The 21911-nt window shown below is 45.3% G+C and overlaps 1 protein-coding gene across 3 annotated transcripts; it reads right to left on the minus strand.

Moving 5' to 3' along the window:
* Positions 1-800: 800 nt before the first annotated feature.
* On the minus strand, positions 801-21236 carry plppr3b (phospholipid phosphatase related 3b). Of its 3 annotated transcripts, none has more exons than XM_024421101.2 (8): positions 20535-21236; positions 13468-13574; positions 12784-12969; positions 12252-12381; positions 11773-11968; positions 10863-10920; positions 4095-4268; positions 801-2850 (listed from the first exon to the last, which is right to left on the minus strand). In XM_024421101.2, the coding sequence occupies exons 2-8, from the start codon at positions 13549-13551 to the stop codon at positions 1429-1431; spliced, it is 2250 nt and encodes a 749-aa protein (XP_024276869.1). In that variant the 5' UTR covers positions 13552-13574; positions 20535-21236; the 3' UTR covers positions 801-1428. The 3 variants fall into 3 exon arrangements, with proteins under 3 accessions (XP_024276869.1, XP_024276867.1, XP_024276868.1); XM_024421099.2 differs by lacking the exon at positions 20535-21236 and adding an exon at positions 17797-18198; XM_024421100.1 differs by lacking the exon at positions 20535-21236 and adding an exon at positions 17665-17790.
* Positions 21237-21911: the final 675 nt, after the last annotated feature.

Consider the following 21911-nt stretch of genomic DNA (forward strand, 5'->3'; position numbering starts at 1 on the left):
TCAACACACTAAGGCCAGGATTCAACCCAAAATGCATTGACAACAAATGCATTGCACTTGTTTAGGCGTGTGTCGAATTTACGTTTGAGCTGCAGCATTTACCATGAATGCGATCTCCTTAACAGTGGGTAAATTCCCTTTAAATAGGCACACGGCTGGAATTTCGTGCGCAGCACTAGAACGCGCTTTGAAAGAAGCCAAAATACAGCATATTCTAAAGCTGTTGTGAGGAATTGACACATCTTCTGATTGTAAGTTGAAGGGCTTTTGGTGGAGAATAAAGTCTCAGATATGCAACATTTGCCACACTGGTACCTCACAGTTCAGTTACTAACGACAACTTTTAATTTCTTTTTTTTGTTGTTCTTGTTTACTGACAAAGTAGTATTTCCAACCTGACAGCCACATACATGCAGTAGTCCATCCGCAGGAGTATGCTGATTTGTATACATGTTCACTTTCAATGATCAGCAAAAAGAAACCTTCAAAATAACCAATTCTATTTTACACATACGGCCTCTATTGCTTTGATCAAATGACAGATGTCACTTTTCCTATTGTGGTTTCTCTTATACTGTGTCCAGCCAAAAAATACACACGGTTAATGCTTTAAGTCGAGGGGTACTCCCGTCGCTGTCTCAAAAGTAACATCCATATGGAAATGTTGAAATTGAAAAGCACTCCTTTGCACGATTTACAGCCATTCAGTCCTCGTGGTATTCTCCACTAAAAGAAGGAAGTTCATGTTACATTTTGTTGTTGTTCTTCATTTTTAAGTTAAGATCAAGGTCTGAACTTTGTCGAGAATGGGCACCATCAGTGGCCCTCCGAACATTCTGCCGCAGAATAACATATTTTTTTTTTTTGAAAGCACACTGCTTCTTCAACACATACCCACACACCCACACACACAAGCACCTGACCCACTGACCCAAACACACAAAAACACCCAGACATACATGCTCAGAATCTACACATTAGCAATCAAGCACTAAAACCGGAGAGAACACAACATACAGTAGATGCCATTCCAACACTAGACAATCAGCCCATCGAGTGGTCATAACAGGGGAAACATTGAAAGGAAGATGGAGTCAATAAAGAAATGTAACAAAACTGCCTGGTTCGGCTCAGTAGACGGAGCTTTAATACATTGTCCTTTTTTTTGGTTTGTGTTGCGTGGTGGTGTGCTTCTGATTTGAACCTTTGAAAAACGTCTATGTGCTCCTGAAAATACCTCAGGGTCCCACAGCAACTCGAGATGTTTCCCTCTATCTAGCATACATCGTAGTAGCCTACAACAGTTTTGCACAGCTCCTTTGATAACACACAAAGTCCGAGAGATGCGTAATAGCAGAGCCCAGCTTGTCAGTCCAGGTTTTGTGCTCTTTTGTGGTTTGACTGTAAGGCTTATCAGTTAGTTAGTGACTAATCCTTATACCTCCGGCCACCCTGTATTTTTTTATAGTAGTTCTCCTGCTCACTCTTGTTTTGAAATTGAATGTCCCTCTCCAGGAGGACTAGCGCAGTCTTGCGTCGTAAAGTGGACTCCCGGCTTCTCCCGTCGTGGGGGACCTCCGCGTGGGGGAGGGGCAGAGGGGGAAGCATCTCTGGGTCTCCGTCGCCGGTGGAGGAGCACGGCGAGATGGTCTGGTGTGGCCGGAAACTGCCAGTGCTGCCGCGAGCACCAACGCTGTCGCCGCGGTTCAGGTCGTTGAGCTCGTAGGAGTCTCGAGGGTCGCTGCCGTTGGACGCGCCCCTCCACTCCCAGGGGTTCCCGTTGCCCGAGCAGGGGGGCGGGCCACCGTGCACCACCGGGTGGTGGGGGGCGTGGGCGTCTACGGTGATGATGGCCGAATCACGCTGGGCCTCTGAGGGCGGGCGGTAGTGGGGCGAATCGGCACTGGCCGTAGAGGAGGTGCAGGAGGAGGTGGAGGTGGTCTCGGAGGACTTGGGCGTGCCCCCTGAGGAGGAGGAAGGGAGGAGACCCTGCTGCTTGGACATGGCGATCACCTGCATGATGCGCGGCTGGTTGGGTGCCCCGCGAATCGACCCGCCACCACCGCTCTTCTCTGTGATGGACAGCCACTTGGCGCGGGTTAGTGCGCTTTTGGGCGACACTGGCGGGGGACCCGCCTCGGGGATGTGGGGGGGTCTAGGAGTTGCCACCACCCTGGCACTACCTGGAGGCCCCACACTGACGGGGATTGGACCGGCAGAAGCTCCCCTGTTGGACTGCACCATAGACGGATAGAGCGAGGCCTGTGGCCCCCCGTCCTCGGACCCTTCCTCCCCCCCTTCGGAGCCCTCCTCACTGGCATCTCGCTCGGCTTCATCCCTAAGGCTCAGACCCCGCATCTCCATGGACTTCTGCTTCCACTCCGTCACCAACTGCTGTGAGCGCATGGGGTCCATGGGCACTTGCACAGCCTTGAGCCTCCTTTGTACGGGTTGAGTTGGCATCATGGACTCCTCTGGTCCCCCGTTAGCGCCCAGGCCCCCGTTAGCGTTCATGCTAGATCTGGGCAGCGTGTTGCTGAAGGTCACCATGGTCTGCTGGCCCATGGGGCTGCGGGGCGCCAGGAGCTCCACGTCCACACTGGCCCTTTTCAAGCTCCCGATAGAAGCTTTCTCGCGCTGTAGCGGCCGCCCCATGCCCTCCAGACGGTCCAGGGAGGGCGGCGCGGCGATCTCGTCGGCGCTCTCCGATGCTGAGGCGACACCTTTGTTGTAGACCGAGTCGTGGCCCCGTTGGGTCAGCGCTCGCAGGGCGTCCTCCTTCTGGGGGGGCGGAGCTGGCTTGATGATGATGTCGTCGGAGGACCTGAAGTTGCCAACGGCATGGAAAGCCTGGAAGAGAAGAAGAGAAGGCCTTGGTCGCCTGAAATCCCTCCACAGCTACTCGGCATAATAGTCCTGTGGAAAGTCATTATCATTCACTATCATTCGTCTGCCTGGTTTATTGCCCTGCGCTTTACACTCCAAAGGAAGCTGACTTAAACAGAACTGACGAGCTAGCTCTAACCACCGCTCGCTATCTCTGATAAGAATGAGAGAACATAGGGACCAAGAGGAAATGAGAGAAGGGAAGAGATATGAGACAGAAAAGAGCTATAAGAAAAAATGACATACGAATGAGAGAGCATGATAAGACAAATGGGTATGTAGAGTAGGCCCCACCATAGACAGACAGAACGTCATAGAAAGACATTTCCAGAACATGTTCAAATAATCCCCATTCAGACGAAGGATGGAAAGAGAGTGTCTAAAATGGAGAGAGAGGGATATATATATATTTATATATATATTTATATATATATTTATATATATATATAAATATACATGAGAGAGAAAGAGAGAGAGAGAGAGAGAGAGAGAGAGAGAGAGAGAGAGAGAGAGAGAGAGAGAGAGAATGAAATGATGGGCATGAAAGTGAACTCCATCCCTCCCTGAGGACAGATAGTCGTGTGAAAGCGGAAAGCAAATGAGAGAGGGAGGAGTGTGAAAAACTTCAATAAGAGCAGCAATCTGGAGATATCAAAGAGCCTAGCACTAAACTGCAGGTAAGCCGTTTAAGTGGGGGAGGGAGAGATGGTATGCAGTGCAGTTTGATCAGCTGAAATTCTACATCACTGTCTAGTGAATAACACTTTCCTCTCCCGTGCTCGCCTGAAATCAAATTGCAGAATGGTTTTGGCTACTACAGGAAGTAGTCGGTATACTCCCTTCGCATATACATCAAATATTTGATTAACAATTGTTTTGGTTACTACATGATTCCATATAAGTTATTTCATAGTTTTGATGTCTTCACTATTATTGTACAATGTAGAAAATAGTAAAAATAAAGAAAAACCCTTGAATGAGTAGGTGTGTCCAAACTTTTAATTGGTACTGTCCCTTTCAGAAATGTATGCGGGCACGAATAGCCCTTTTTTAAATCCGCTTAGACAGAATCCTTAAATGTCATGTTCCTAAATGTTTTAACCACCTGTCAATCCTGCAGATAGAAAAGAAATAAAGATTAATATGCATCATCACTGTCAAATGAATGTCACAAGTCAAGATAGATGTCATTGGATGTTAGGTCTTACCAGGTAAGCAGCGATGCCGGCCCCTATTAGGAAGCCCACGTAGACGTCAATGGGGTGGCTGCGGTACTGGGTGATCTGGGTGAGGCCGGTTAGCGCCGCCACGATGGCAAACGCAAACACCAACACTGGCTTCAGCAGCTTGGTGCTGTCTGAGATGGTTGAGTTGAAGTACATCTGCAAGTAGAGAGAAATTGAGAGAATACACAGTGAGATATTATAACAGGAAAACTCAAATACATTCCATTCTTCTATGTATATGATACGTTTTATTCCTGCTCAGAAACGGGTTCTAAATCATTAAGTTCATGAGCTATTTATTAACCAAAAATGCCTTGTACATGTTTTCCCTTAATTCAATCCACATATTTTAAGCTTGATGATGATATTTTAAACGGTTTGAGGCAAACATTTCAATTTAAGCCATCAAATATATATATGGGGGAAAGGCCAGCATGGCACAATACAATAAGCTCTCACTTAAAATAAATAGTCGGGACAGATTTGCGCAAGGGATTTGTACATTGAGAATCTGGTGTGAATACTTTGGTTACAATTCCACTTTATTCTCAAACAATATTAGCACACAATTCCCTAATTTGTGGCTAATCAATCTGCTATTGTACTTGGCCAGCCACTGAGCAACACAAAAAAAGCCAAAATCTGGGGGGGATCCATCCTTATCACGACAGCATTTTAGGCATGTTTAATCAATAAAACTAGCCAATCATGTTTAGTCACAGTTTTTGTTTATAAATTGACTTAAAGCGACAGGCACTTTTTCATTTGAGTCTTAGGGGCCTATGAGAAACACTGCCACATAAAATTTCACCTGGCCCTAGCAATACACTCTAACCGTGCTATGAACTCTCTGGATGCTTTTGTTTACATGAATGTCAATGCTGCCTCTTTAATTGGTGTGTCCACTGTAACATGTAATATGGTCCCTAACTAGGTTTAGTATATGTCAGATAAAAAACTTTCCAAAATTTCGACAAAAACCAAATACGCTCGACAAGGTGTGATCTTTTTGTGTCTGTAAAATGTATTATGGCGTTGGAAGCCATCCACAGGGATGCTGGCCCATGTTGACTCCAATGCTTCCCAAAGTTGTGTCAAGTTGGCTGGATTTGAAAAACCCAGCACCGTTGCAGTGAGCGCCTGGCACCTACTACCATACCTCGTTCAAAGGCACTTCAATCTTTTGTCTTGCCCATTCACCCTCTTTTTTAATTTATTTTTTAACCTTGATTTAACTAGGCAAGTCAGTTAAGAACAAATTCTTATTTTCAATGACGGCCTAGGAACAGTGGGTTAACTGCCTGTTCAGGGGCAGAACGACAGATTTGTACCTTTTCAGCTCGGGGGTTTGAACTTGCAACCTTCCAGTTACTAGTCCAACGCTCTAACCACTAGGCTACCCTGCCTCCTGTCTCCTCCCCTTTATCTATACTGATAGCTTTCCCCTCCCGGGTGGCGCAGTGGTTAAGGGCGCTTTACTGCAGCGCCAGCTGTGCCATCAGAGACTCTGGGTTCGCGCTAACCAAGGTTGCCAGGTGCACAGTGTTTCCTCCGACACATTGGTGCGGCTGGCTTCCGGGTTGGATAAGCGCTGTGTTAAGAAGCAGTGCGGCTTGGTTGGGTTGTGGAGGACGCATGATCGGAGGACGCATGACTTTCAACCTTCGTATCTCTCGAGCCCATACGGGAGTTGCAGCGATGAGACAAGATAGTAACTACTACAATTGGATACCACGAAATTGGGGAGAAAAAGGGGTAAAATTCAAAAAAAGAAAATAGCTTTCACCTGGATTCACCCGGTCCGTCTATGTCATGGAAAGAGCAGGTGTTCTTAATGTTTTGTATACTCAGTGGACAGTTTATTGGGTACACCCCTACAGACAGTGAGTCATGTGGCAGTCGCTTGCTATGTAAAGAAGGTACACAGGCATTGAGGCATTCAGCCATGGTCGCCGGTTCCAGTATCTCAGAAAAGGCTGGAATCCTGGGCTTTTCACACACGGCAGTATTTAGGGTTTACAGAGAATGGTGCGACAAACAATAGACATCCAGTCAGCGGCAGTCCTGTGGGCAAAAACAGCTCGCTGAAAAAAGGCAATAAACTGCATCTCAGAACGCATATTTTGTCAGTCCTTGTCATGGATCGGCTATTGCAGCAGACAACCACACCAGGTTCCACTCCTATCACTTAAAAACAAGAAGAAGCGGCTCCAGTGAGCACGTGATCATCAACACTGGACAATTGAGCAGTGGTCTGATGAATCCCAGTTCCTGTTGCGTCATGCTGATGGCAGAGTCAGGATTTGGCATAAGCAAATCCAGTCAACAGTACAGGCTAGTGCCTGGTTGTGTAGTGATGTAAGGAATGTAGTTCCTGGCACATGTTAGGTTCCTTGATTCCAATCGAGCAATGTTCCCATGTCCTGAAGAATTCAGGCTGTTCTGGAGGCAAAGGGGGTCTGACCAGCTACCTTCTGTATATCGAAGATGGCGTAGCAGTGCAGACGTGGTTTGTTGTCCTCTCATTTACTTTTTGTATTTTTCGTCCTTTTTGTATATATTCCAATTTATTTTCAATCGCTTTTTCCATTTTTTTATTAAATATACCTTCCGGTAACCCGCCTCACTCAATGTGACACAAATCCGCTATTTCTTTTAGACCCTATAGCCAAAACTTTCATCAGAAGGTAGCCAGCCAATTAGCTAAGTTACTAGCTATTTAGCCATTGTTAGCCACTGCTAGCGGCCTTTACCCTCTGCTCAAGCACCAGCCGGTTTTTTAGCCTGGAGAACACCTGCCAGTCTCGGACTGTTTTTCTCCACTAAAATGCCAGATTCCTGCCATAAACCCTGGACCATTGATCATCACAGCTAGCTAGCTGCCACTGAGTGACCCAGCCCCAAAGCTAGCCCTGAGCTAGGCGCATCTTGCGGCTAGCAAACGAAATTATCACAACTACAATACCTCTTTCGCCATCTGGCCGGTCCCTTCGTCGACACGGCACCCTGCCGTACCACCACGACTGGTCCGCAAATGCAATTCCATCAGCTGTGCCTTCAACCGACCTTTGCCGGACGATGCTTCTACTTACCCCGGACTGCTAACTTTAAACGCCGTGTCTCCCGCATGCTAGTGTAGTAACAACTACCTAGCAGCTTCCCTGTTTCATCTATTGCTGTACACTGGACCCTATGATCCCTTGGCTACATAGCTGATGCCTGCTGGACTGTTCATTTATCACGGTACTCCACTATGTTTACCTTTGTTTATCTGTCGGCCCTAGGCACGAAACTCAGGCCCTGTGTGTTCTGTTAGGTGGCTTAAACTGGGATATGCTTAACACCCCAGCAGTCCTACAATCCAAACTAGATGCCCTCAATCTCACACAAATTATCAAGGAACCCACCAGGTACAACCCTAAACCCGTAAACATGGGCACCCTCATAGATATTATCCTGACCAACTTGCCCTCCAAATACACCTCTGCTGTTTTCAATCAGGATCTCAGCGATCACTGCCTCATTGCCCGCATCCACTACGGGTCCGCGGTCAAACGACCACCCCTCATCACCGTCAAAAGCTCCCTAAAACACTTCTGCGAGCAGGCCTTTCTAATCGACCTGGCCCAGGTATCCTGGAAGGATATTGACCTCATCCCGTCAGTCAAGGATGCCTGGTCGTTCTTTAAAAGTAATTTCCTCACCATCTTAAATAAGCATGCCCCTTTCAACAAATGTAGAACTAAGAACAGATATAGCCCTTGGTACACTCCAGACCTGACTGACCTTGACCAGCACAAAAACATCCTGTTGCGGACTGCAATAGCATCGAATAGTCCCCACGATATGCAACTGTTCAGGGAAGTCAGGAACCAATACACACAGTCAGTCAGGAAAGCAAAGGATAGCTTTCTCAAACAGAAATTTGCATCCTGTAGCTCTAACTCCAAAAGATTTTGGGACACTGTAAAGTCCATGGAGAACAAGAGTACCTCCTCCCAGCTGCCCACTGCACTGAGGCTAGGCGACACGGTCACCACCGATAAATCTATGATAATCTAAAATTTCAATAAGCATTTCTCTACGGATGGCCATGCTTTCCTCCTAGCTCCCCAACCCCAGCCAACAGCTCCGCACCCCTCGCAGCTACTTGCCCGAGCCTCCCCAGCTTCTCCTTCACCCAAATCCAGATCACAGATGTTCTGAAAGACCTGCAAAACCTGGACCCGTACAAATCAGCTGGGCTAGACAATCTGGAACCTCTCTTTCTAAAAATGATCCACCACCATTGTTGCAACCCCTATTACCAGTCTGTTCAACCTCTCTTTCGTTTCGTCCGAGATCCCTAAAGATTGGAGAGCTGACACGGTCATCCCCCTCTTCAAAGGGGGTGACACTCTAGACCCTAACTGTTACAGACCTATATTCATAATAAACAGATCACTGACCATTTTGAATCCCACCGTACCTTCTCCGCTGTGCAATCCGGTTTCCGAGCTGTCACGGGTGCACTTCAGCCATGCTCAAGGTACTAAACGATATCATAAACGCCATGGATAAAAGACAGTACTGTGCAGCCGTCGTTATCGACCTGGCCAAGGCTTTCAACTCTGTCAATCACCGTATTCTTATCGGCAGACTCAATAGCCTTGGTTTCACAAATGACTGCCTCGCCTGGTTCACCAACTACTTCGTAGACAGAGGTCAGTGTGTAAAATCGAAGGGCCTGTTGTCCGGACCTCTGGCAGGCTCTATGGGGGTACCACAGGGTTCAATTCTCGGGCCGACTCTTTTCTCTGTATATATCAACGATGTCGCTCTTGCAGCTGGTGATTCCCTGATCCACCTCTACCCAGACGACACCGTTCTGTATACATCTGGCCCTTCTTTGGACACTGTGTTAACTAACCTCCAAACAAGCTTCAATGCCATACAACACTCCTTCTGTGGCCTCCAACTGCTCTTAAACGCTAGCAAAACCAAATGCATGCTTTTCAACCGTTCGCTGCCCGCACCCGCCCGCCCGACTAGCATCACTACTCTGGACGGTTCGGACCTAGAATATGTGGACAACTACAAATACCTAGGTGTCTGGTTAGACAGTAAACTCTCCTTCCAGACTCATATTAAACATCTCCAATCCTAAATCAAATCTAGAATCGGCTTTCTATTCCGCAACAAAGCCTCCTTCACTCAAGCCGCCAAACATACCCTAGTAAAACTGACTATCCTACCGATCCTCGGCGATGTCATCTACAAAATAGCTTCCAATACTCTACTCAGCAAATTGGATGTAGTCTATCACAGTGTCATCCGTTTTGTTACCAAAGTGCCTTATACCACCCACCACTGCGACCTGTATGCTCTAGTCGGCTGGCCCTCGCTACATATTTGTCGCCAGACCCACTGGCTTATCTCAGCTTACTGGTCATGATAACAACACCCACCCGTAGCCCGCGCTCCAGCAGGTATATCTCACTGGTCATCCCCAAAGCCAACACCTCCTTTGGCCGCCTTTCCTTCCAGTTCTCTGCTGCCAGTGACTGGAACAAATTGCAAAAATTGCTGAAGCTGGAGACTTACATTTCCCTCACTAACTTTAAACATCAGCTATCTGAGCAGCTAACCGATTGCTGCAGCTGTACATAGTCCATCTGTAAATAGTCCACCCAATCTACCTACCTCATCCCCATATTGTTTTTTATTTACCTTGCTGCTCTTTTGCTCACCAGTATCACTACTTACACACCATCATCTGCTCATCTATCACTCCAGTGTTAATCTGCTAAATTATAATTACTTTGCTACTATGGCCTATTTATTGCCTTACCTCCTTGTCGTTTGCACACACTGTATATAGAATTTCATTTTCTCTATTGTGTTATTGACTGTACGCTTGTTTATTCCATGTATAACTCTGTGTTGTTGTTTCTGTCGTACTGCTTTGCTTTATCTTGGCCAGGTCGCAGTTGTAAATGAGAACTTGTTCTCAACAAGCTTACCTGGTTAAATAAAGGTGAAATTTAAAAAATGAATTAAAAAATAGTTGGGTGTGCCTAATCAACTTGCTACTGAGTGTACGTAATAACCATCATATCAAAGTAAACTTGGAGTCACGCGATGATATGTTCTGTGGTCCTCCCACTACAACTCGAGAAAGAATGCAGTTTATTAGGCTACAGATTTTTTTAAAATTATGATGAACTTCACAGGGTGGTGATCTTGATGCTCCTTTCCAATAAATACCGAGGGTCTTATTCTGGTGACATTATGATAGAAGCTTGGCTGCCGTTTGACAAATACAAACGATCTTGCTCTTTTGTCCATAATAATGTCATCATGTACTTTCGGTAACCTACTCAGAGTGCCCACACTGTATCTGTGAGCTGTTTGGCTTGAGTGCATGTGCCAAGACCAGAGTGGGCACACTCGCTATATAGCGCAAAAAACATTTCTGTGACAAAACCATCAGTACATTTGAAAATGCGCTGGAAACCCACTTAGGTTGTTGTTGTTTTTTAAAATTCGATACATGGGAACTTAACTGCAAAATCAATGTTTAGGTGCACAACGTCATCAAGGACATCCTTTTATCCGCAACAAGTCAATTTGATGGAAACCCATATCTGGTGGGAAAATGCATCGTTTTTGTGCAGAGTTTGATTACTGGCTTGAAAATATGTTGCCAATGGATGGAAACCTATCCAGTGACACTTCATACAGTGCATTTGTTGCAGGAGGTGTACTTACTGATATGTACACAGCAGCAAAGGCAGACAGGGTTGCGTGCTGGGAGGGAAAGGTTTTCCTGACGAGAAAGAGAAAGTGTGTTTGTGGCGAGATGAAATGCAAGAGCAGCAGACAGACAGACAGACAGACAGACACCATATGTCCCACAGCTTTGATCACAATGTGAAAGGGGAGAAAACAGTGCTAGTGTGAAATAAAGATCACACCTACACATTGCTACAATGCGTGTTATTGTTGTTGTGGTGATGTTCTCAAGGTGTGCTGTATCTGTCTAAGTGTAGTGTCGAAACATCTTTGTTTATCTGTCTATGACTGATCTGTGAATCTGTGTTGAAACACCCCAAAATGGCTTCCTTACTAACACCAATTCCTGATCACTTAGTATATCTAAGACTGGATGAGATGGATTATCTGGAAGCAAAATGGAGTAATAGAAAACTTGTCTTGGATTTCACCTAGCCAGTTGGTTCAGATCAGTGGTCCAGGGAGGAAGAAAACAAGAAAAGTAGGCTTTTCATGAGTATTGAGACTCATCCTCTGCCAGAGGATATACAATGTTCTGTCCAAGGCTGCATTCCAATACTTAGTGCATCATTTCCTTGAAAACCCATTAAATTCATATCTATCATTCATTTTTCCCAATGCATTTTTTCCCCCTTTACAGTGTTTATATTGCCTCAGCGAGAGCCTTTGAACCGCTCTGTCTTTTTGATCGGGACTTCCGGCATTAGTGATACACAGAGACGAGGACACACAAAAGCTATGTTCCATTATCCAGACGAGCATACTACTAACAATGAATGCCAAAAACAATTGCTTAATTCAAACTGGTATTCTAGTATGGATACTGTAACAGAACCTTAATCCTTCCTGGGTCAGGTGGTTATGTTATGTCATGTCATGTAGCTACCTGGCAGAGACGATGGCGTGCTGGTCGTGACCGGAGCAGATGTCCTTGGTGATGTAGGGGTTTTTATCACAGGCCACCCCTGGCTGTGTGTAGTTGGGCTTGCACACAGTCAGGAAGAAGGGAGTGTGATAACCTGTGGCCAACTGAATCACATCAGTCATTAGAGCCGTGGCACACAACCCAAACACATGGACACCTGGAGAGACAGAGGGCGAGAGAGAAAAAGGGGAGTGAAAAGAGAGGACGGTGAATGAGAGGAAAAGAGAGGGAGGAAGAGGGAGAGCGGAAATACAGAGAGAGGGGTGTGTGGTGATGTGAAGAGAAATACGGGGAGATTGAGAGAAAGAGGCGGGAGCGGAGGAGTGACGGGAGTTGAAAGAGAGAGTAGTGAAAACAAGAAAGAACGAGCGAGAGGGAGTCATTGTCACACTGGAGATATCCCTGAACAAGCGACATTCCTCCACAGTGTGGGACCATACCTACGAAGCGCACCGTTCGCCGAAGGAAGGAGTTGAAGTTGCACCCGCCGGCGTTGATGCTGCCCTCCACTCCGGGGCGGATCTTAAGGCGTGACTGCATGAAGTAGACCAGGCCCTCCCCCATCATGATCTGACCAGACAACAAGATCACACAATCAGAGATACGGCAGCACTAATCAATACATTTGGACTTGCTCATTGTGTTGAACACCATCACAGAGACTGGGCTATTTGAGTATTAGATTGTTGTATGTGGTATGTGTGAACTTGGTCCCATGTTATATGGTCTGATTTGAATGTAAGCCTATATATTTGACAACTATACTTTGTCTGAATGTTTTTACCATGAGTTCATATAGTTTGAGTGTATAATGGCTTAATTATACATAGAGTGTTTCACATAGGCCATGTGTGGGAGTGTTTAGATGGGTACTTATGCAGGCAGAGCAGCATCATGTGTGTTTGTGTGTGTGTGTGTGTGTGTGTGTGAGTGCCTGCACGAGCGCAAGTTTGTTCAGAGGGGTGTACTCACCGAAGCGGCCGGGCCAGCGAAGGCCAGGCTGAGCAGCATGAGTAGAGGGATGAGCTCATCTCCACCGTCAACGTAGGGCATGCTCAGCATGCGGTCATGGCAACGGAAGCCTACCTGGGCAGGCTGGAGCAGGTCCGTCAGCTCCAGGAAGTAGAGCGACACCATAGAAGAAGCCACAATGGGCAGCTGGGAAACAGGAAACAGGAAGTGCAAGTGTAGCTGAAAGGTTGCTGTCAGACTTGTCACTATACTTACTACCACTAACTCTGACCTGAAAGATAACTATATAGAGGTTTCGCGTCTTGAACCAGAAGGGTTCCCCTAAATAGACTAACTAGATACTTGAATAGATGAGGTTCAGATCGTTTAGAATAATGACATGTGACCGTAAAAGATAGGAAAGCAGTTCATCCTCAGCTTCAGCGTATTGAACCAAATGTATCCGCCCATGATAATGACAAACCAGAAGACACAGAGAGGGAGAGAAACGCAGAGCGCCAGACAAATATATTCTGATGGAGTTAATCAATATGTGTTTGTTAGTTGGTTCATTCATTTGTCTGTTCGTTCATTCGTTCAGTCAATCAATCAATCAGATACAACCAAAGATTATCATTATAACATGTCGTTACATGTCGAAGTTCCCCTTTTCTTTTGTATCATAACGCTGATCTTTCTACCCACCTCCACAAAATAGAAGCATGGCAACAGAGTCAAGCTGTCTTTCGGCGGTTTCTTCTTGGGCTTTGGGTCTCTTGGAGTCATCATTGTGACGTCTGATGTGGACAAACCTGAAAGAACACATAGTTGAAGTTTAACAACAACAAAAAAATGATAGTACTGAATGAGCTCAGGGTCATTTCTTAGCTATTTTAATAGACTATATTAAAATGGATTCAATTTCAATAATGAATGCATTTATTCCATTAAAATTGATAACAGCTCTGAATGCCATGTAGTCAAATTCAATGGTGAAACACATAGCTGTCCATGATAATGAATGACATTTTAAAACTCCTGGGGAGCACAACTCAGGCCCTCATGTTCTGCAGTATTGCTGTTTTTTGTTTCTCTTTGGCATTTAATTGATAAATTAATGTTACTGGTTTCCTGGAGAGAGCACACACCTTGTTCCAGGTAAAAATCAGTCACAGGTTAAAAGCCAAAAACCAGCAGGACAACCAGTGGCCTTCGAGGACCCGAACTGCACTCGAATCTAGACACTAATCTATTTTCCTGATTCCATTGCTTTAGCATATGGTTTACAGGCATGGTAGGCCAACTTGTGTAAGCCAAATTTGCCAGTGAGTGGACACACATTGAAAGTGGTTCCTTCATTATTATAGCCCACACATACAAAACCTTGATAGGCCTATTCTGGTACAGAATTGTTTAAAAAATAAAAAATAAAAAAAAAAGCTTTATTTAACTAGGCAAGTCAGTTATGAACAAATTTTTATTTACAATGATGGCCTACTCTGGCCAAACCCGGAAGACGCTGGGCCAATTGTGTGCCGCCCTATGGGACTCCCAATCACGGCCGGATGTGATACAGCCTGGATTCGAACCAGGTACTATAGTGACACCTCTTGCACTGCGATGCAATGCCTTAGACCGCTGCGCTACTCGGGGGGCCAACTAGTGCTGAAAACCCATACCTACAGAGAGGATGATGCCAAAGTAACTAAATAGTGCTGACTTTGGCCAACCACGCACACAGCCAGTCTCACTAGCATTCCGAGCATACAGGTGAGAAGCCAAGCCTGGAACAGACTCTCTCCATGGGTACAGTGGTACTAACTGTTAGCCTTCTCTGCTAGCAGCTAATTATTCTAACCAGCAGGCGATGATATCAGGTTCTAGACGTTTCTGGAAAGGTATTGCTAGCCGTCTTAATGTAGGTACTGAAGAATAGCAAAAATGTGACAGTGAGGTTCTCATTTTCTTATTTTATTTTGCCAAGAGAATGTTCACAAAAGAATGTGCCATACATTCTAATACAGTGATAATTGGCACCAATATCGAAATGTGTCGGAGGTTTTCATACCTCAACAGCAGTGCAATGTGGGGATAAGTCCATGTCCCACACCATCTGTTGTGTAGATTGATACATATGATATATATAGGTGCATCTCATCTTGACATTAGACCCCTGTTGAGGTCTGACGGATTTTGATATTTAGGAATCAGAATATGTACAATATGGAGGAAAACAAAAGACAAAATAAAAAAGGCTCTCTCTCGATATATATATATATAAGATATATATATATAAGACATTGATGACTGATTTATAACACCATGCACTGTACAAACATTTACAACTGCTTATGTCAGCTTACATCAACATCTACAGGTTGAAATAGGGTATGCGGTGATACCAACTTGCAATTGACATTGTGTAGCAGTAATGCAGCTGTTATGTGTGGTGCATAAATGTGTTACGTAATCCCTCAAAAAGAAAGTGCTTCCCTGAGCATATAGATGCTTGCTGTTTGTGTAGGGAAAATACAAGTGCCAAGATACTTGACAAGACAACCCTAGAGTGAGGGAGGTAAAATGCCAACAGAGTGCTCGTCTTTCATTGGGGAAAAGACATGTTTATCTAGAGGAGCCAGATTTTCCTTAAAAGAGGGAGAGAGCGAGAGGTGTGTGTGTGTGTGTGTGTGTGTGTGTGTGTGTGTGTGTGTGTGTGTGTGTGTGTGTTTGTGTGTGTGTGTGTGTGCGTGTGTGTGTGTGTGTGAGCGTGGAGAAGAGAGGAAGGGGGTGTAGACAGTGCCTCAAACAAACTGAGGTCTGTGTATGTCTGTGGTCAGAAAACCTGCTTGACAGTCAGCGAGAGGGTTTGAATGGGGAGTCTTTCAATTAAACAAGACGGATTAGAAGATGGCAGATCACAGCTGTCCTCCCTGGGGCTATTGTTGCTCTCAAGTGGGAGTCAAAATGGTCCCTCAGTCTAAGACAAAAAGCAAGATTTATTTTTTTACACAATTCCTTCACATTGTTGTGGGCAATGCTGTCCTTGCTCCAGAGCAAAACAACACTATTCTATACAAAGTTGGAGACTCCTTTAGGAGGAGGCCGAAATCAGGGGTTCCAACATCTTATTAAAAGCAAGCAGGAAAACATTTGAATGATTTTCGATGTTTATGTATTGCTAAAAGAATATTTTTGGAGACAGTTCCACCCACCTACAACATAACGGTTGGTTGAGGTACTCTGTAACTCTCCAATTTTAATCCCAACAAACCAGAGACATTCTGAGGACATTCAACCACGTTTCCATCAGGTCCCTTAAGGGTTTCGGTGCAACGTTATCCCTCTGACGTTCTGAGAACATTCTAAGAACATCGCATGACGATCCCAAGGGAACGTTCTCCTTGGGACCTTTGTCTAGTTCCCTTTAAGTTCCTAGGACATCACTGAGGACCATGTCAGGATCATTTTAGGTTGTTCTCAGGACGTTAATTTTACTATTCCTTAGGACATCATGTGATGGTCCCAAGGGAATATTCTCTGGGGGACCTTTGTCTAGTTCCCTGTAAGCTCCCAGGACGTCACTGAGGACCATGTCAGGACCTTTTTAGGACGTTCTCAGGATGTTCATTTTACTAGTCTTTAGGATGTCGCGTGATGGTCCCAAGGGGGATTTTTTTCTAGTTTCCAGTTTGTCTCGAGGATTTCCCCGAAGACGTTTTCAGGATGTTCTTGGGACGTTGTGTCATGGTCCCCTGGAGGTTTTGTCTAAATCAATCACTGATACAGACATGGTGGAGAAGCAGGATTATCGGAATGCTATGAACCAAGAGATTTTGAGTTCAAATCCCAGCTGAGGACATGTTAAATCTTAAAACTGTATGAATAAAAATACACAATGCTGCTGTTTATGAGACCATCAGGTGACGTCCCCAGGACAAACCCGGTAACTAGACAAAAACCTCCAGAGGACCAAGACACAATGTCCTCGGGACGCCCCGGGACAAGACAAAACCTCTAGGAGACTATGACACAACGTCCAAAGAACGTCCTCGGGACAAACCAGGAACTAGATTAAACCTCCAGGGGACCATGACACAATGTCACAAGATTGTCCTAAAAAAACGTCCCGGGACAAACTGGGAACTAGACAAAAAACCAGGGGACCATGACACAAGACCTGACGACTTTAGGCGACCATTTCGGGACATCCCCAGGACCTTCTCACAACTTATTACTGATTGCAGGGATAAGAGTGGCAGTGTATAACTAAGGCAGGATCAGACTGATAAAGAGGATTCAATTCCAAAACAAACAAATAACGCTTCTACAGTAATGCAACTTAATTAACTTAGCTATACAACTATGGTAGGTATGTACTGTAAGTAGGTAGATACAGACAGACAGACACACACACACACACACAGGCAGACATGAGCATAGTTGGTGCAACAATAAAACAAATTCCAAGCATTAGCTCCTAGGTGTAGAGCTGCCATACAACGTGCGGTGCTTATCAATTGACAGAAATCCAGAGATAAAAACCGCTGCATTGATTTGTATCTTTTAATGTATGCTAAGCGTCAGGACACCAACAATTAACGGCGGTTACATGGGCACAACGACAAAAACCGTGCTGTCTGGTGAGTGAGGCAATAGCCTATACCTCAAATCCATATGGGAATCACATTTTATATGAATCACTAGGGCAGGCTACCTATATGACTATATAGCACATGGCTGAAAATATCATGATCTTTTATGATGGTTGCTTTACATGCACACAGTGAAAGAGCTATAATTAATTCGATCAATTAGCCTATGCATATCAGACATCAAGTTTAAAAAACACACACATTTAAAGCATACAATCCTTGTAAGAGAATAATAAACACCAAAACTCACCTAGGCTCTACGTAGCCTAAATACAAATAATGAATTGAAAATCAGCTAAAGTTAATTGATTAGATATAGCACGAGGAATAGATGTGATGGTTAAGACTAGGCTACTACTGCCGCTGTTCCCCCTTTACGCACCGCAAGTGGAAATACTGTCAACGTTTCTCACAGCCACTCAGTTCCATTTCACTTTCTTTTTTTCTGCTCGCGTTTCACACGGAGCGATCCCGAAGAAAGCGTGTAGTGGGTGCAGCTCTGGTGGAGTGAAAATGCACGATTCCCCCGGCCTCAGGGGGCTTTTGACTTGGGCAACACTGGCGATTCAGCGAGAAATGCCTTGCACCGCTCCTGGTTCAAAAGGTTGCCTCGGATACTGTGGTCTCGCTCCTGACCTTGGCTAGATAGATGACAGATAATAATTGATAACCTGTCTATTTACAGCCCTAGTATTCCGTCATAGGGGAACGGGGGGCTGTCAATGATGGATCATAGGCTACTGCAAAAAGAATATGAGAGCAGAAGAAGCGGGGAGGGGTGTGAGTGTGTAGCCTTTTGTGAAGTGCGTAGCCTTTTGTGTAGTTCGTGTGCGTGTGTGTTACAGCCTATGTGAGAGAAAGACGGCTTCTTCCCCCACCATCATTTTAGGGACACATGGTGTCAGTCTGCCCTCATGCATACTCTCTCTCCCTCATGTTCTTTTGATTGCTCCGCGCTGTAGTTTTACACCAGAATAACTTCAAGGAGTCTTTGTTTGGGACCACGAACATGCATCTGTGCAGCACGTCCATTTTTAGAGATTCACCCACCAATCAGGTAATTGCAGCAGACACGCACTCACTGCCTTTCAACGAAAAACGATCCTCCTAATCTGCACCACATGCATGCCACACAGCTTTGTCCACGGGAGAGTCAGCGGTGCTTGCCTTAGCCCTACATCTCTTGCCTCTGTCTTGCAGGATTTTCTGCGGGTTTTATTTGGGGACAATATGATATACCAGCATTGCAGCCTAGACACTGCCTGTGCCTGCAACACATCCCCCATAGTCCTTATCATAGGCTACAGCTATTATGAAATGGATCAGTAGGCTATACCCTTTGAGCACACCTATCTATCTTTAAGAACATAATTTATGTGCACGTTTGACCCTGGCAAGCTTAGCGTTACAACAGGAGGGAGCCGATGGAGTCTCACGGGCATAAATGACTAATAATATACATGTCCGGAAACTCAGCATAACGCAGTGCTACACGAGCAAGTATTTCCACCGAGCAGCAATGGCACCACATTGTAAAGCAACTGTGTGAGCAGGACCCGGAAATTGATCCAAAATGTCACGGCGGGTGGTGTGAGCCAATGCGTCGCTCCACTCTGCCTGCCAGTGTGAAAAGCCTCATATCTGCACTGACACCCACGCTCAATGCAGACAGGGAAATGTGCAACAGTGAGTGGGGAATGGCGGCGGTTGTTTAAGTGTCATCATTCCAAGCCAGAGGATCTCGTCTCACTTAATGAAGGGGATTTTTAATTGACAATCGGTCACCGGTTGGTCGTCGTGGACCCCCAAGGGAAACCTCTTGCAGTCGGATTCACAACATACATACAGTTCATGAGTCGGATTCACAACATACATACAGTTCATGCACCCATGAACACACACACCAGGGCCAGTATCCACGCACACACACACACACACACACACACACACACACACACACACACACCAGGGCCACCTGCGAGGCAGACAGCTAATGAATGAGCTCCATCCAGCCGTTAACTACTGCTGCTAGGCTGGGCAAGCCCTCTTACTCTGCACACCAGATACATTCCTCTTTGGACCAATAGTCTATTTACTATTTAGTCTATTTATTATTTAGAACTTTGCAAGAGCACTACACAGAGCCTACCAGCAGTCGTTGGGTTAAGCATTTATGTTTAAATATAGGTAGGAAAGGTGCAATGAATTGTTTATGAATGTGTTGTGTCATCCTTATTTCGGGCAGCGGTACTGAAGTGTTACCCAGAATACATCACTGGAGGGTAGTTAGAAGGAGAGAGGGAGACTATAAAGTGCTACACTTTATATGGAGAAGGAAAGAAAAATTGAAAAGTGTTTTGATATTGTCCTCCCCATTTCACCCAGGTGAAAGGTGTCACAGGCTGACGTCCATGAAGGCCTTTGTTACAACAATATACTGTACATTGTTTTTAATAAGGGACTGCTGGGACACCGGCCATGAAAACCTAGTGGGAATTCATCCACGACCTATGGCACACTGTTACTGTATGCATGTATGCTGCTGTTTTGACCTTCCTTGAAGAGAAAAAAAAAGGGTTTCTGAACCTCAATGGATTTCATCCTCAATTCCGACTCTGAATCTCAACCTAAATGAATAGACTAGATGAAAATACAGTCTTCCACCTGGCATACGAAGGCAGCTCAACTCAACATAACACTCTCTGTTTAATTGAGAATACGGCAAATAAAGCCTAATATTCCCTGTCGAGGCATCCCCTGCCTCAACCCTTTTTCTTTAGTTATCAGTTGTACACAAATGCGTGTTTTCTTTTCAGTACAGCACATTGCCAATTTCTACCCTTTGTATTTCCACATGACTGTAGAAGGAAGAACCCCCAAAGGATCTATCAGTCTCTTGAGCTGATTAAAAAAAAGCCGATAAAGCGGTGGAAATGCACTCCCGTTCGCCCTCCCTCTCAGTGTTTATGGTCCTGCATTGACTGATCGCATTGTGATTGATTTTTCCCTCTCCTCCCTCCTTCTCTTCCCTCGTTGTTCCCTGGGCTCGCTCGCTGCAGAGTCGTTGCGCGGATGCCTCGACAGAGGGCGAGAAGAAACAGCTGCCTCGCATGAACTTACCCTCGACGACTCACCAGCCGCCACTGCCTGTGCCATCGGCTGCTCTGCTCAGTCAGTGGAATCAGTCTGTTCGGTTGTTCTCTCCTCTCCACTGAGCTTTCAAAGGACTCCTGGCACTGGGAGACCAACAGGAGGCATGACTACATCCCAAGATGTCCCCTTGTTTCCTTGTCTCCTGATCTGAAAGGACTTGGTAGAGAAGAGGAATGGAGGGTTTGAAAGAGAGAGAAAAATAGAAAGAGAAGAATGTCAGGGTTTTCAATTTCTATTCAATTTCTATGTTGTGCACAAAAACTCAGTCCTTTGCCTGAGTGCATGTTTGCAAAGAAAAGGAGACAAGGAAAGGAAGTGATCTAAGAGTTTTGGGATAAAACAGCCTGAATGTTAGGCCTAATCTCCACCCTCAGAAGGGCTAGTTAAGAGCCTTCCCACCCAGAGCCTATAAGTGCTCTCAAGTCTCGCCAGCATTCACTTCAATCAAGCCTAATTCAATCACACGTCTATTATGCAACCAACATTTACAGCACTTCAAGACTGGCGTTTCAAAACTCTGATTTTAAAGGGCACTTGAAACAGGTTGCCCGGTGTGCGACGTGGGCGGGATATATGCTTAAGGGAAAATGGAATGTCTCCAAAAATGCACACCAGGCGAGCTAAATCCCATATTGAGAAAGCGTCATTGTGGCAACCAGATTGTCCTGGCGTGACGGGGACGTAGCAATTGCGGGGGAAAAACCTCTAATAGTCAGTGATGAGAGACTAAACTCTCCCCTACTGTTACTGTATACTGTAAAACATGATCATGAGGCGACCATAAAACACACTACAGCCTTGGTGTGTGGGCCTAGGAGTCCAAGAAGATGATTCTAAATCTGTTCAGTTTAACCTATCTTCCCTACACTGTCCCCAGGAAACTGTCTGACGATATTAGTATCAGTATCTGCTACAACATGAAAGATATTGCTTCTCTCAATTTAATGCTCTTTGACAGTATCTTTTGGTAACCTTATTGCAGAAGCTGAGAGTAACTGTCAAATGGGATGTGTGGATCCCCTGAGGCTCATGGAATAGAAGTCAAAGCCCTTCTGTGGTGGGTCTTTTGAGTACGGTGAGCAGGGTAGTAGTCCTAAAGGGTATTACCTCACAGTTCAGGCTGAGGCACACCTGTAGGGAGAGGCTGTTCCTCCGGTTGTGAGATCGAGAAACATGTGTAGATACCTCTTTGAATACAGACGTCCATTTAACCCTGAAAAATCTGCCCTGTGCAAGAGATGTATTCAAATGTTCCCGAATGTTGCGGATGAAAATATTGTGAATTGAGATGAGCCAATGTCCTACTTCACGACATGAAAGCATTATATATGTTCTACAGAATTA

The sequence above is a fragment of the Oncorhynchus tshawytscha genome, linkage group LG05, assembly GCF_018296145.1.
Source record: "Oncorhynchus tshawytscha isolate Ot180627B linkage group LG05, Otsh_v2.0, whole genome shotgun sequence".
NCBI lineage: Eukaryota > Metazoa > Chordata > Actinopteri > Salmoniformes > Salmonidae > Oncorhynchus > Oncorhynchus tshawytscha.